The sequence below is a fragment of the Protomyctophum bolini genome (genome assembly GCF_963924005.1).
Source record: "Protomyctophum bolini genome assembly, chromosome: 2".
NCBI lineage: Eukaryota > Metazoa > Chordata > Actinopteri > Myctophiformes > Myctophidae > Protomyctophum > Protomyctophum bolini.
The window spans coordinates 28,391,524-28,407,768 of NC_137863.1; the positions used below are offsets into that span (position 1 = coordinate 28,391,524).

General features: G+C 40.2%; 1 protein-coding gene across 1 annotated transcript in view; it reads right to left on the reverse strand.

Moving 5' to 3' along the window:
• Nucleotides 1–16,245, reverse strand: part of cacna2d3 (calcium channel, voltage dependent, alpha2/delta subunit 3) — a gene marked incomplete at its 5' end in the record, with an annotated part of 39,977 nt that overhangs the window by 22,844 nt on the left and 888 nt on the right. Inside the window, 9 exons of the mRNA XM_080775336.1 lie at nucleotides 505–594; nucleotides 707–781; nucleotides 1,076–1,226; nucleotides 1,378–1,438; nucleotides 2,136–2,267; nucleotides 3,410–3,572; nucleotides 9,870–9,929; nucleotides 11,773–11,889; nucleotides 15,630–15,711. Of these exons, the coding sequence (XP_080631462.1) occupies nucleotides 505–594; nucleotides 707–781; nucleotides 1,076–1,226; nucleotides 1,378–1,438; nucleotides 2,136–2,267; nucleotides 3,410–3,572; nucleotides 9,870–9,929; nucleotides 11,773–11,889; nucleotides 15,630–15,711 (931 nt within the window). The remainder of the gene's footprint in view (nucleotides 1–504; nucleotides 595–706; nucleotides 782–1,075; nucleotides 1,227–1,377; nucleotides 1,439–2,135; nucleotides 2,268–3,409; nucleotides 3,573–9,869; nucleotides 9,930–11,772; nucleotides 11,890–15,629; nucleotides 15,712–16,245) is intronic.

Below are 16,245 nucleotides of genomic sequence, written 5' to 3' on the forward strand. Positions count from 1 at the left end.
ACTTAAACGTAAATGAGAGTTTAGACATTCAGTCTAGTAATATTCAATTTTATCGACAGCTAAGGAATGAATGAATGTTTACTGTACAACAGACAATTTATTCACCTAAAAATGCTGTGGTGGATTATTTCATCAGCATTTAAGCTATTATGTTATTTTACCCTATAAGACCTGAGGCCGATTCTACAAATGGCTTCTAAATCAGTATAGTTGTCTCTCAAAAAAGAAAAATAGAAAGAAAATAGCAGATGTACAAGCTTGCAGCACATCACTTCATGCCGCATTGTGAGCTGCTATTTTTAAATAGCCAAAACAAAAATCTAAAATAATGAAAGATGCTTTCCCGTTTTTAATGGCTTAAGTGTTTTTTGGTCTATGACACAAAATGCATTTTGTTTAATCCTAAATCCAAGAACTAAAGTGCACATTAACAGATGTTATTATAACATTACATCCACCTTAATTACACAGATACATAACAGGTTAACATGCAGATGAACTTACATCGTTGAGGATAGTGAATGCTTCAGTCAGAGCTTCACCCAGCAGCCCAATCCCCTTGGCAAACAACTTATCCAGATGCTCCCGGAAATGCTGACAGATGACAAGGTTAGAGGTGACGAGAGGATTTAAACTGTAATAACAGCAAATTAAATCTGATAAGAACTATGTATGTTCAATTACTGTCAGTCTGAATAGTACTCACGAGTTTATTAGCTCTGTCAGCGCGGACCAGTGTGCCATTCAAGCACGGCTCCACGTAGTGTATCTCCTGATTATACTTTGAGCACAGAGGACATATGTAGACATTAGAGAGTGAAATTTACGTTGTACTAGCCCAACACATTCAAATCCTCAGTGTTCATTTAATACTGCAGACTGTTTGGATCATTTAGTGATCTTTAGTAGAATCCTTTCATCAGATAAGCAAGTGATGAGTCAGATATTACGCACAGACAAAGACACATATAGAATGCAATGCATGCAGTCACACAAACACACACACACACACTCAAAAATGAATACATGTATTGAACCCAAAATGCAAACAACAACGTTTTGCGGTGTGATTTACTGCAATGATGTTGAAGAAGTCATCATCCCCGAGTGTGTCCAATATGGAGGCGACCGTTTGTCTGGCGATGGTCAGCCTCAGTCCCTTCATGCTTCCACTAACATCTACCAAGATTATAACATCCTTAGGAGATGTGGCTGCCTGAATGTACCTGCAATATGGAGTGAAACGAATGAGTATGGTAGTGGAGGACAGAATAGACAAAAAGAACAAAAGTAATTATGTTTACTACTTTACTGATAATATAATATGCAACCTCAGAATGAACGCCTATAATTGAAACCGAAAATGTAAAGGCATACCACTTCCTGTTTCTGCAGTCAAAACCAATAACACCATGCTCATCTGGATGCCACTTCACCCCTGGCGGATAAAAGAAAATCAGACAGTGACATGTGTCATAGTTAAATAAAATAATTCAAGATGGGCAAACTGCTGATTTGGAAGGACAATAATATAGAATACTATCTGAAAAGTAACAAGAGAATACTGCTGTCAGTTCAAAGAGTTATCTCGAGTGCTACACAGTGACAGCTGATAAATGATTTCATAGATTGCTGCAATATAACTTCCTATATTTAGATGTAAAGCAGTATAGGTACATCACAGGGTAGTATTATCTCCTGCTGTGTATCAGATCTTAATGCCTTTGCTCTGTGCACTACAGCGGGGCCTCCTGCAACCTGCTATCATTGTAATGTGGCTTTTGTAGGGTCCAATACATCTGGACTGCATTCCAATAGGCTATGGCTGTTGTAGAGTAGACCCACATCGGAAAGTTCTGATTAATTCTCTACTGTATGTATGCATCCTCTCTGATGGTCTGTAAAATTACAACATTAGCCAAATCACCCTTTTGATCCTATTTCTCAATGCCCCCTCCACACTGATGGCTCCCTTGAGACATCAACAGAAAGATATGAGAAAGAGAGAGAGAGAGAGAGAGAGAGAGAGAGAGAGAGAGAGAGAGAGAGAGAGAGAGAGAGAGAGATAGATGGATAGGGAGAGAGATGGATAGGGAGACATGCAGAGAGACAGAGGGACAATTGGAATAACTCACCAGGGTACTGTCTGAAGAAGCCTTTGGCACTCCCGAAATACTGCCAAATAAGTGATGGGTCCCTTTCGAAATTATCCACAAACACTTTATTTAGGGCTTCAGACCAATACACCCCGTTCACTATGTCAGGATCTTGGGACAGAACGTTGGTGCGAAGGATCCAGTGAAGAGACAACAGAGATGTACAGGAAGAAGAGAAAAACATTTACCATTTACAGTATTTGCACTGTTGACCTTTGTCCCTTGAACCTCCCTCAAGGAGGAACAATGGCCATGACTAAATAATTCCCTTCCCCTCCTGCTATTGGAAGGAGAGCCGTACTTGAGCTGAGAACAAGAGAGGAAAGGAGCACTATCTGAGAACCCATTACAGCCTAACAAAAGGACTGGAGCGATGTAACACACTCCACACCGTAAAACGGAGCCACTGAACACCTCCTGCTTCCTTCACTACTCCTTCCAATGTCTTTGAAAACTGAAAACAGTAGGCTGCTCTCTCTCTCTCTTTCTCTGTCTCTGTCTGTCTCACAAGCACCATTATTGATCCCACTGTTACGCCTTCCCAGCTGTAGAGCGTGCACCTGGCTGGCTGTTAAGCCCAATTTATAATTTGGCTGTGCAGCATTTGCAAATGTGCCATTACCCTACCTTTTCCAGTGGTGGTAAAATAGTAAAATATCAATTCTGCAAATCAACACGCTCCATATATGGCCTTCTCCATATGAAGATCAAGACACTGACCTCATGAAACCCTGGATAGCCATACATGGAGAAGACTAGATCATCACCTAGATCTGCATATATGGAGCCGGCCAGCAACTCTACATCGGACCTCAAACCACAAACCCTTAGATCTCCATATATGGAGCTGACCTGTTCTGACATTCCATATGTTGTTCCCACCCCACCCGAGACACACTCCATATATGGCCAGTACAGAATTCATTCCATTATGTTGATCTGATCTCCCATGCCAAAGTGCCAGCCTTCGCCCAGCAGTCTGCGGTCACCCAGGCGGATGCGTGCACACGACCTTGCCCTTGGATTCACCTAAAGGGCATTGTAGGATTTCAGCAATCCAGTCAAACCCTAGTCAAACACTCAGACTATTTTTCTGGCCATATAGGGTGAAAATTGTGCTACTGTTATCTACTACAAATACTACTAACATTGAGTCACTGCAGTTTCTTCCAGAAGTCCTACTCGCCCTTTAGGGGGACTCGCCAAGTTACTTTCCTCCACTACATGGTCAGTGCAGTGCAAGTTGTTCTTACCTTTGTTGTACATATTGGTGGGCACCTGCACCACGCTCAGGCTGAGGTTGACGGGCAGATTGTTGAAATGGTCATTGGGCTCCAGAACGAACTCTCCTCCCAGCTCCACATTGTTGCCCTCCTCGTCCACTTCATTGATCAGCACTGCGTTGAAATACTCATACTGAGGAAAAAAAGTTCAGCAAAAGTATATGCAGTGAATATGGAAACGTGGCAAAAATAGCAGCATCTACAAGCTCACAATGCGTTGCAATGTGACGTGTCGTGAACTTGTAGATCTACATTTGGGTTTTTCGGCAAAGAGATTTTGGTAGAGGGAAAAAAGAGCGTCCCAAGTACAGAGCTGACCTCAGTCAACGAAGTTTCAGTGTAAATATAGAGGGTTTAAGACATTCACACAGTTCCTTGTAGGCCTATAGAGCACCGAAGTCCTGACGTCACTGTCAGTAGAGGGCGTCTTTCCACAGGTTTGTGTACTTTTTATTTGCATTGTAATCTCCATAGGGGGATTTTAGATCGCCTCATATAAGAACTGTGTTTGAAAAATAAACAGATCACCCCAGCCTTTTCACTCATATGGATATGAAGCATCGACTGAAGGTGCATGGAAATGTACAAATATACCCAAAGAGTAACAAAATAAGCGTTAGAAACGAGTCAAACAACCCAGAGACTACATTTCCGGGTAGGCGGGTGGCTGCATCTGCCCGGTCGCACAATAGAAACTGAATGTTATTACGTTTATTTTTATTTTATTGATATTTAATGTTTCGTGGTTAGTACGAGTCGAGTCACCACCAGCTGAGCTTAGGTCAACGACGAATCTAAGGAACGCAATGTGTTGACAGCTTGGCGTGACGTATATTAGCAGCGACATTGCCTTCAGTTCATATGTAGTTTCAAGGCTTTTGCGGCCACATTAATTCCATTTTCTCCAGAAACTGGCTGTATCAAATATGAATGGACATCATTAACGACGCACAGCCACTCCCCTGATAGAAAGGCCGGGGTGGTCGGTTTATTTTTCAAACAGTTCTTATATGAAGCGACCTAAAATCGCCCTATGGGGATTACAATGCAGATAAAAAAATACATGAACCTGTGTATTGGCGCCCTCTACTGAAAGTGACGTCAGACTTCGGTGCTCTAGTGCAGTGGTTCCCAAAGTGGGGTCCGGGGACCCCCAGGGGTACCTGAGGGAGTTCCAGGGGGGACCCATCTATTTTGTTCATGTTCATAAAGTGCTAAAGTGTTTAAAGCAGTGGTTCCCAAACTTTTTCATGTCAAGGACCCCCAAATTGACACTACTTAGCCCGTGGACCCCCATTTGAAAAGATATGCCAGGGACCCCCATAAGAGAAGACGTACACATTTAGACGTCTACATTTAGACGTACACATTTAGACGTCTACATTTAGACGTCTACATTTAGACGTCTGTATACATTTAGAAGTCTACATTTAGACGTCTACATTTAAACGTCTACATTTAGACGTACACATTTAGACGTCTACATTTAGACGTCTACATTTAGACGTCTGTATACATTTAGAAGTCTACATTTAGACGTCTACATTTAAACGTCTACATTTAGACGTATACATTTATTTGTTATCCGTGTTGCGAGGATGAGGGGGTACCTAGAAGAATATCTACCCCAAAAGGGGTACCTGGTCCAAAAAGGTTTGGGAACCCCTGCTCTAGTGTATAGAAATAACAATATTAGCCTATTATTGTCTATTAAAATCTCACTTGTGTTAAGTGAGGGGCGCTCTTATGATGGCTCTTATGATGATGTATATTAATGACATCATCATTCCGCACTTTTCTGTCCTCACTTTTTGAGGGGCGCTATAGCTTAACAACACAAACATTGTGTTAACACAAACATTGAATGCCATTGACAATGAATAACCAGCCTTGAGTGTTTGTGTAAACACAAACATTGTGTAAACATTGAAGACAAAAGTGAGGATGTAAATTGTGATTGGCCAGAATGAGATGATGTATGATGATGTATGAAGAGTGCCCCTCACTTCACACAGGTGTGTTTTTGAGGTGCGCGGTTTAATGTTTGTTTTGTAAACGCATTGACAATGAAGGGAAAATGTATATCTCTTGTCTCTTTATTGTTAATGGCGTTTAATGTTTGTGTTTGCACCGTTTGTTTTATATCACCATTACATCACCTAATCAACATGAGTTAGACTTTAATATATTAGCGCCACTCACTTCACACAGGTGATTATTATCCTCACATTCCATGCTTAGCCAATCAAATCATCACTATGGGGTAGACACAAACACACAAAACTCGGCATAGGAGGGGCTAGCGCCCCTAAAAAACATAATGTCAGAGAAAATTCCTATTTCTCACTGCTCCTACAATTCCCATGATGCATTTTGTGGGTAAGCTCCGGCCTCAAACACCAATTCAGCTTGGTGCCACCATTACACCAACATGATTAATATTTGTTTAAGTCAAGATACGGTAGTTATTTTGCCATAAACACACTGAAGCAAGGTCAATGTCACAGCCACAGAGGGAAGAAACAAAAATCAGGAAATATAGACTTGTATAGTTTTCAAAATGACATCCCAGAGGTAAACTTTACAGCACAACTTTGTCAGCGTTTCAGAGACACACACCTTTACTCAGTGTTACGTTTGTGAATGAAGCATTAGCTCTAACACAAATAGACAATTGAGCGTTAAAGTTGAAAGTCGCAATGGTCTTAAAGATGGAGTGCCATTATTTTTTTCAGACATGATCATCAGGTATTATTAAGGAGCAAGAATTTTTTCAAAAAAGTATGCAGTATTTGTTAAAATGGTGATCCACCTGAACTGAAGCCGCACCCAGTGTTGTAGTATGATAAAGGGGGAGGGGATATAATATAGAGTAATGTCACTTTATCACCGTTTTTTTTTCTCTTTTCATTTCCACGTTTGACTGTCAAGGTTTCAGCCTCCAGGAAAGGAGGGGTCTAATGAAGTACTGTCACCTTTAAGTATTGGGCAAGCTGGGCACAGTTAGCTGCATGACTGTTGGACGGATCTTCCCATGATTATTTTTTACAGTGAAATCCAAGTGTTTGACTGGCCTGTCCTTCACTGACTGCTCCTGCAAACCCTGTTAGAGAAGAAACACTCTCATCCTGTCTAAGTAGCCTGCCTGCAGCCTCGGCTCCTGGATGTGTGAGGCGGCACTGGCAGAGAAAGAGAGAGAGAGAGAGAGAGAGAGGGTTGGGTGATGGACTCTATACCATACTTGGGGGAGGCATCACCATCCAGCAGCATCTGACAGCTCATACCACGCCTGAGCGCATCTTTGACGAGCTGAGGCGGGGTGGTGGGGTTGGTGGGAGAGAGAGCCGCTAAGAGAAAGGGGCGGGGGAAGTAAAATGTGCACTCTCAGCAGAACTTATAGCACTGTAAAGAGGCACGTTAACCGCTGGGGTTATTACTGTAGTGCAGGTAGGGGACACTGCAGCTCCCTCTGAGACGCCCCACTGACTCTTACACCACTGCAGTTAGCTGCATGGTGCCTACTGCAGCCATTTGTACCCTTGGCCCAGGATATTATACCAGACCTGCATGCCTTACCTGAACATGTGGTGTGGTGTCTCTCTCTCGTCTTTATGCTACATAGGTTTAACAGGGTCAGATTGGTCATTGTTGTGGGTAGAAGGTGGCTGTTACATCTTGTCCATGCAAGTAAAACACCACCTTGTCGCATTCCACTGATGTGCACAGCCGTTTAAGGGTTGTGCACAATGGTGTTTAATATTGTTCATAATTGAGCAAAAACACAAACTTTCCTTTTCAAAGAATCTTGACATTCAGATAGCCTAGCTCTTATTTTGTTATAAATAGGGATGAAGTAGGTGGTCAAGCCACTGAAAAGCTGCATGAGGTTTACATTTAAATACCATCAAGATTGTGATCATCTTAAAAATTACATCTTAAAAAGTTTGAATGGCTGAATACTTGGAAAAGCTAAAATTGACTTGATTATTTACCATTTAATGGGGAATTAAGAATGTAGCCTATTTTTTTTTACGGAATAAAAAATAGATCTTTAAAAGAAACGAATTAATACAAAAAAGAAAGAAAGCATATTATTAGTAGCCTGTTCTAAACGTTGTTTCAGGCCTATATACATCATCTTTTTTTCTTCTTTTTTTAAAAAATCAAGATTGGTCTAAAATGTTATTTCCATCCTCTTGTTGGTGGTGGTCAAAGTTTGGTTAATTAAAAAATATAGCCTGCAGTGCAAGTTGCATGAAATAAAGTTTTCAAACGAGGGAGAGTCCCGCCGTTGCTGCCACTTTTGTATCGGAACTGATCTGCGTGCCCTTGGACTATATAGGCTACCTGTGTCAATGTAAAGCACTCCGCAACACAACGCACGACAGCTGAGATAAGACAAGCCATTGCTTATCTCATTGTGTCCGGTGAAATGGCGCGTGAAAAATGTGTGGTGTCATGAGACGACGGTGAGTTTTGATTAAATTATGCTGTAAGTATTAACATCACGTCATTGTTCCATCCTTATAGCCTATAGCCTGCATGGCAAATAATGAAGATGCTACTATTTGGCCAGTATAGGCTATTACGCCTATAGACAAGTTAACTTTTAGTGAAGGACACATTATAGCATATTCATTGTAAAGGGTTTATTTTTTCATCTTTCTGACAGATTCATGGTTGGATCTAAAAAGAGCCAAGTTCAGCCAACACCAGCAGCCTATACCAAAAACTTCAAAACGTCTGAAATTTATATTCCGGTGGTCAAGCTATTGGTTGCATGATGATGGTCATTAATAAAATCACGAGAAACGGGCATATATAGTCTCTTTGTGACTCATCTCACGCTAAAATCCTTTTAATAAGGGAATCCCACTTTTTTTTATATATATATATATAATAATTAAATAGGGCTATCCATGGGTAAAACCCACTTCTACAACATTTCTTTTAATTGATCTTTTATTTTTTATTTTTGTTATTCATGTCCTCATTGCATTACTGCTTGTTTTTAATGTTGTTGCCTTGCTTTTCTTTTATTCTCCATTTTTCTGTAAAGCACTTCATTTCATGTCATGAAAGGTGCTATACAAATAAAGTTTTATTATTATTATTATTATTATTAAAAGAGAATAACATATTTTAAACTCGTTGTAGAATGGAAATAACTTCCATGTATATTAATGGAATTTAAAACATATTAAGTAAATAGAAAATAGCTTGAAAGACGGTAAATTAGCTCATCAAAATGTTTTCTGAAAGAGGAAACGGTATATTACAACTCTGTAGGCTATATATTTACAGGCTTATACCATCTACATTTATGACCATCAGAGAAACTGAGAGGCAATGAGGTGATTGAAATGTATTCATATGATGTAAATGCTTCTATTAACTGGAAAGCGCTGCCATTATTTTAGTATTTTGTTGCTTGACTAGGTTTCCAATCTACACAGTCAGGAAAGTGAAACAATGCACCGTGGTGCACAAGAGTTTCATTTATCTTTGTCTACTGAGGAAAAAAAAGGAACGAAAGAAAGAGATGGAGAAAGAGAGACAGAAATGTGACAGAGGGGGAGAGACTATTATAGCCCATTCTCCATAATGACAGAATTACTGCATTCCCTCCGCAGAGGAAGCTCACTGCGCCAAAAAATCAGCAGCAGCTAAATCCTTTCAAGAGCTACAGAAATGGACACCATGCAGAAGAACCTGCATGGTGTATAAAATTCAGTATAGCCTATAAATCCAGCATTAGATTATAGGCTATAAAGAAAATACATATATGTGGGAACACCTTTTCCCTTTAAAGCTAAAATCCTCACTTTTCCAGACATGTAGCAAGCACTATATCTAGGCTATACTGTGTATGGCTAATTGTTTATTACACGCACCTGGTGGATCTGCATGGTGACCAAGTTTAATTCTGAATCTGATCTGACCACGGTGCAGCTTATTGCGTGCAGTGCCACGTGTTCCCTTAATGTTTGGACAGAAAGCTATATAGGCTACAGACATATACTGTAACATACCGGTATAGTGTTTATTTTGTAAGCTATAAGGCCTATACTTTCACTTAATGCACAGGCTGCCTTTGAGTTGGCTTACACACTTACACACAATGTGGTGAGTTATGACAGCCTTCATCCTATGGCTTCTCTCATTAAAGGCGCATTATCTATCAAAGCGATAAAGGGACATTAACACAAAGGGAAGAAGAGCCTCCACTCTTCTCTCACCTTGCCGCTTCTTGCCAACTCCATTTAAAACGCGCCACCTTTTCTGACCTCACGCGGTTTTACCTCCATTCTCTCTGGTTTATTATCTTCCCTTAAGTCTTGTATTTATATATTTATAGCTAAGCTACATATATAATATATACATATATTTTTTAAATATACCTATTTCCGAATCCCGATAGAAGCCTCACCTGCAGGTCTGGGTTTTCCTCATGCTGGTGATGAGCCTCTTCCGCTGCTTCCACCAGCCTCTGATGGAAGGACGGAAATTCACAAACTTTAAAATACATGCATGGGGTCCCTTTGGTTTCATCTGTGTTCAGAGTTGCAACCATATAGGTAGCCTACATTATGTTAACAAAAACGATGTGTTTATATCATTTTAACCACCTCATCATGGCTTGCCCGAGATGTATGTCTACCGTCAAATATGCAGTGTTCATTTACTGTATAGTTAAATGAACACTGTATTAGGCCTATATTTAGGACGTTGTGGTACTGGTCCCATAAGCATTATGCTATAAAATACACATATGGAAAATAGTGCATACAGTTATTAAAAAACCTTTAAGTTCCCATGCAATCAGATCCCTTCTTACTTCTGAGCATGCTATGCATGCCTCTCCAAATAGCCTAATTGTTTTTACGGTCCAACAAATGTCATCAGTGGAAAAGGAATTTGAAAACATTGGTTGGTTAAAGCTTTAGATTCGTTTTTAGTTTTTTCCAGGTGAGTAGCCATATAAGCCATAAGGCCAACTGCATAAAAAGCTGTATCCAACAGAAAAGTTTGAATATATAAGCCTATATATACCGGTATGTTCTTTCCTCAGACTCTGAGGCTCAGATATTATAGTAAATGTCAAAGTAGGCTATTGTAGCGTATATGTCTGAAATGATTGATAGGCAATTGAGGTAAGCAACGTTATATGGTGCAGACTAAATGCCATGCAGCAAGGCAGCATTGCCCGAGATTTTCACCCTTGAAATGTGCTTGCTGTGTCGTTTTGGGGAATTGCCGCCTAAACATTACAGTCACCCTTGCCTGTGAAACCGACCCAGTAATTAATACCTGTCAAATACGTCAAAAAATAACTGCAATATAAACAGAATTGAGGTTTCACTGCCAACACGGTTAGTGGCGACAAAACTCATTTTACTCTGTCGAGTTTCATTGTTGAGTCGTCAGCACTGCATGACCAAACGTGAAATTGCAAGACGAAAATAATTATAATAATTATTCTTTCCGAATTAAGCTAAAATATCCCTGCGGCTGGTATAGGCCTATGTTATTTGTCTTTTGAATATCTATACATATTTACATACACATCACAATTGTTATAGACAGACCGCTATCCGGTCCCAACTAACAAGCGTGCATGCACATTATTTTTTCATAAACGTTTTATTCAATTTTGAACAAAGCGATGACGTTGCCAATTAGGGCTTTCATGTTGGAAAATCCGTCTGTCAAGATGCATAATAATTAGCATTAGCATCACCTGATTTTTTTCACAGACCACCATGAAGCGTGCCTTGTAAAGGATTTCAACATTGACGCATATGCATCATGCTGCATGCATGGGGCGGCATGTGTTATTAAATCTGTTGTGTAGGATATTAAAGGTTTCGTGTATAGGCTATAGCATTGGAGATATCATGATTTGTAGTGCACAACCTATATGGAAAATGAGGCAGCCATGAGATAACCGTTATCATCACCCAACACTCACTGGGAGGTAGGCCTATACGTATCTCCTCTCTATAAGGTCTCACGGGGAGAATGCCGGTGCTGAACAGGGATTTGGGGACATATGAACGGCATATATCGGCTCCAGTCCATCCCAGAGTTGATTGATACAGGCAGCATATATTGCAACTATAGCCAATACATAATCTTTAAGATAACATAACAAATATACAATACAATATACGTCTCCTTTAAAATAAGTTTATAAAAAGTCCCAGGAAGATATCAACCGTTGATCTTATCATATATTATATTGCCGTCATGAAATCGTCATCAACGGCAATATACTGTATAGTGTATATAAATATATATTTGAATTAAAATGCACTGTTTTTTCCACCTACCCTTGTGGCATCTTGTTTCCTGAGGAACATTTCCTCCATTTTTACTGCCAGGGTTTTGACCACTTTCATGCCATCTATTTCTTCCACTCTGACAGACTTTTCAAATTCCTTATATTTCTGAAAAGCACAAAACATATTGCTTCTGGTCTTTGCACTCAAGGGACAGCTTATGGTCCATTGGTCTCACAATTGGGCAAATCACAAGTGCAATAAAGAAAGTAAGAAAACGAAAAATACAGGATAATTGTAGGATACAATGGATCATTTGAGAGATAATATAAAATAATAAAATAAACAACACCTATCAAATTGAATTGAGTTGAGAGAGAGAGAGAGAGAGAGAGAGAGAGAGAGAGAGAGAGAGAGAGAGAGAGAGAGAGAGAGAGAGAGAGAGAGAGAGAGAGAGATAGAGAGAGAGAGTGTGTGTGTGTGTGTGTGTGTGTGTGTGTGTGTGTGTGTGTGTGTGTACATTATGCGATTATGGTGTAATTATCATCTTGTATTTACACCATTTCGTACCCTATAAAGACCTATATGAGGGAAATCATTAAATAAGGCTTCTTGAAGTTGAAACCTTAAGTGGATACGAACTATCTGACGAGCTGTCGCCAACCAGTCCCAGATGACTGGCTGATAAAATGTATCCCGCAACAGACAGTGAATGATTGATGGGCTTTTCTTGTCTGACAAGATAAATCTCTCCGTCTCTGATTGGCTGAAGGGGCTAGGCTGGGTGGGCAAGGGGCGGGTCTGAGTCTGAAGGCTATGCACGGTTGGAGGGTAATTGAAATGGAGTCAGAGCACAAGAGAAAGATAATAACGTGTCAAGCTCGGGCGATTCTGGATAATGAACTACACCTCACATAATGCTGATTCTGCGAGACTCACAGGACATGCACTGATACAGAACAAAGCCCAGTAGTACAGGCAAGGTATATCATTACATAACATCACAACTCCCTCCTGCACAAAGACAAAATAAAAAACAAACCCGTTAGGCATGCTCTATTCACCTGCGTCACACATTAGATACAAACACACACGTTAAAGTACACATTCAACACGCATATAGCCTATAGGCCTACGCCATACGGTATAATGCACAAAGTATATCATTTAGGCTAGCTCTGGTCCAGAGCTACATTTAGGCTACTTTGTAGCATGTGTGCACACTCTCTCTCTCTCTCTCTCTCTCTCTCTCTCTCTCTCTCTCTCTCTCTCTCTCTCTCTCTCTCTCTCTCTCACACACACACACACACACACACACACACACACACACTCACTGTAGCCTACACGAGGCGACAAATTACCTAGTGAAAGGAAGAGTGTGGGCTCGCAGTGGAGCAGAACAGTTCATTTCACGCCTGTCCTCCTCGCCTCAGCAACCGAAGCCCCTCCCCCCCCCCGCCCCCTGCTCACGCTCCTCCAGTCATCAAAGGGAGGTTAACCCCCATCCATCAAAATCCCTGATCATGATTATTGATTTGGATTTTGGAGGACTAACTAATGCAGAGGTGAGTGGGGACACATGGAGACCGATGAATCACACAGACACGAGAGTTCTCCTCCACTCCTGCTGTCCCCGGTAGAACTCTGAATGGAATCAGGTAATTCACCATAAAAGCATCCAATGATCACCCTTAATGTACAGTCCCTAATGAGCCGTCAGTTCCCTCCCACCTCACTGCATTGTGCTGAGTCTGCTGACTGGCTGAGAGCAGCTCTCACCAGACATGCCTCTATGAACAGGACCATGAGGAGAGTGCTGCTTATATACGCAAAAAACCCCAACAAAAAACCCATCTGCTGGGCATTTTGTATGCTATGGTGTGCCAATGATTGTTTTTGTCCAAAGGCAAGTGCATATATATATATAATATATATATATATATATATATATATATATATATATATATATATATATATATTGCCTTATTTGTGCATAGCCCTACTAGCCGGCCCTACTACTTGGTCTCACTTCTCGAACCCACCTCACCCCTGCCCATTTTGACAGACTGGAATATGGCTTAGAGTTGACGACAGAGTACAGCATCTTGCAATGGGTCTGGTCCACAAGATTCGATACAGCACCAAGATACCATGTACCTGAAATACTTCCTTAATGTCAACGAAGTCCACACCCATAAGGGAGCTCAACAAACTATGTGCAACCCACATTCGGCACAAACAAGGGACATACATTATTTTCGCTCCTATGCCACCAAAATGCATTCAGTCATTAAGACATGCGAATCCCTTGACTCCTTCAAAACGGGGCACCTGAATCCCCCTTTTGCCCCTCACTGAATATATAATGCCCCCCCCCCCCCCTTTTACCTCCTGATTTCCTGTTTTTGACAGGTTCAATGTTTGTCTTTAGTTCAAAGACAATGAAGGGAAAATTTACGTCATAATGTATGTATACCTTATTACGTCATATTGTCTATTTATTGTTAATGGCGTTTAATGTTTGTGTTGGCACCGTTTGTTTTACATCACCATATTACATCACCTACTGTAATCAACATGAGTTAGATTTTAATATATTAGCGCCCCTCACTTCACACGGGTGTGATTTTAGCTATATAGAAGAGTATATTTGTACGTCTCTAATTGTTATGATGAATTGAACATGGTGGGCCCTATTGTAAACAAGTGTAATATACTTTATGGTGTCGTCCACATGCAGGTAACAGTTTTGTATTGCGTTGTGCTTGAAATTTACTGTAATTCTCCAATCTGTTAATAAATTCATCAATCAATCAATACTATATAGAATATACTACAGTAGGCCTATGTCTACAGACTAATATCCTACGAATTACGTTTTAGGCCAATGGAGGATAAGACGAATAATCGGCATAATCTGACAGCTAAATAATAATTAAACACATATATAAAAAAAAGAAAGAAAATATGTTTGTTTGCCAAAGCTGATGATATAAATGTTACTAAAACTAATGTAATTCTACAAGATAATCTATTCAGAATGTATAGGCCTAACCTATAAGGCTATAACCTCAAACGCAATGCATTGCTGCACCAACGCTGATCTCCTGGTTTATGAGTCCTGCAACTCATATCCCAAAATTCCCAGCAATACAATACATCAATTATGACAAATATTGTCTATTTAACACTGTCATGTTTAAATTAACACTCAGAGTCAGACACATACAATGAACATGTATTTTCTGTGTACCTTCAAGGCACAACTCATACAACAACAAAACGATAATTCAGTAAATTCACAACACAAACAAGACAGTCAAATTCAACACTGATCGACTGCCTCGAGGCCTCTGGATGTATACGAGAGCACACCTCTGCCACCACCTGGCCAGAAAGGTACATTGCATAATTAATCTATGATACTGTATCTTGACGACCTGACCTAATCCTATACTGTAGGCTAGCTGTCATTCTGTGTATTTTCCTTTACACACCTTCTCCATCCACACCTTCTCATCCCACCACGCTTATTCAATTTGTCTCCTTGTCGTGTTCATATCCCGCGGTTGGAACTCTTGACTCCAAAGAGTTTAACTGGAGAGATGAGATGAATCAGTGCTGTGGTTAATGGGCCGTATCGGACATAGCCCATCGCGCACGCACGCACGCACACACACACACACACACACACACACACACACACACACACACACACACACACACACACACACACACACACACACACACACACACACACACGCGCGCGCAGCTGAGTCCCTGCTAAACACACCTATCTCCTCTGAAATCAGTATTCAGTTGAATGCCTACTTGTACAAGACAGACAAAGGTAATTCTTATTTAATCAAGTGTATGTGAAGAGAGGCACAGAACATAGAAAGTAATACCTTTTGCAGTAGTTGTGATCCAGAATATTTTGCAGAAATAGATTTAATTTCTCCACCAAACGCTGATGCCCATAGCTTCACACTTGAACACAAAGGAGGCAAACAGCATTTCAGCAAAAGCAATAGGCCTACCACAAACACATATAGGAACACATTTGTTCTCTTCCTGGAAGGATATAGGGAAATATATAGTTTTATCCTGACCTGTACATGCTGAATGTTATACTTATCAATGTGATTTGTGTATCATCTATGGAAATGAACCATAAATGACGTGAGCTTAAATGGCACAAATGGGTCGATCTGAATACCTAAATTTCATATATTTTATAGTGATTAGAAAACATTATACAGCTAAGCCATTAAAATGAGCCAATTGGTTCTCCTGCATGCCCTTCTACATATACACATCAGGATCAGGCCATTAAAATGTAAGACTTCCAAAAAGGTCTTGAGCAGTATAGTTACTTTGAACTTTCTCAAAACCCTATCAAACCTGAAACATTCAAAGACCGAGTAGCACCTTTATTATTATGATTATTTCGATTATTATTACATTTATTTGTATTATTATTATTATTAAAATAATAATATGATCTTAGTTTTTTTTATTTAC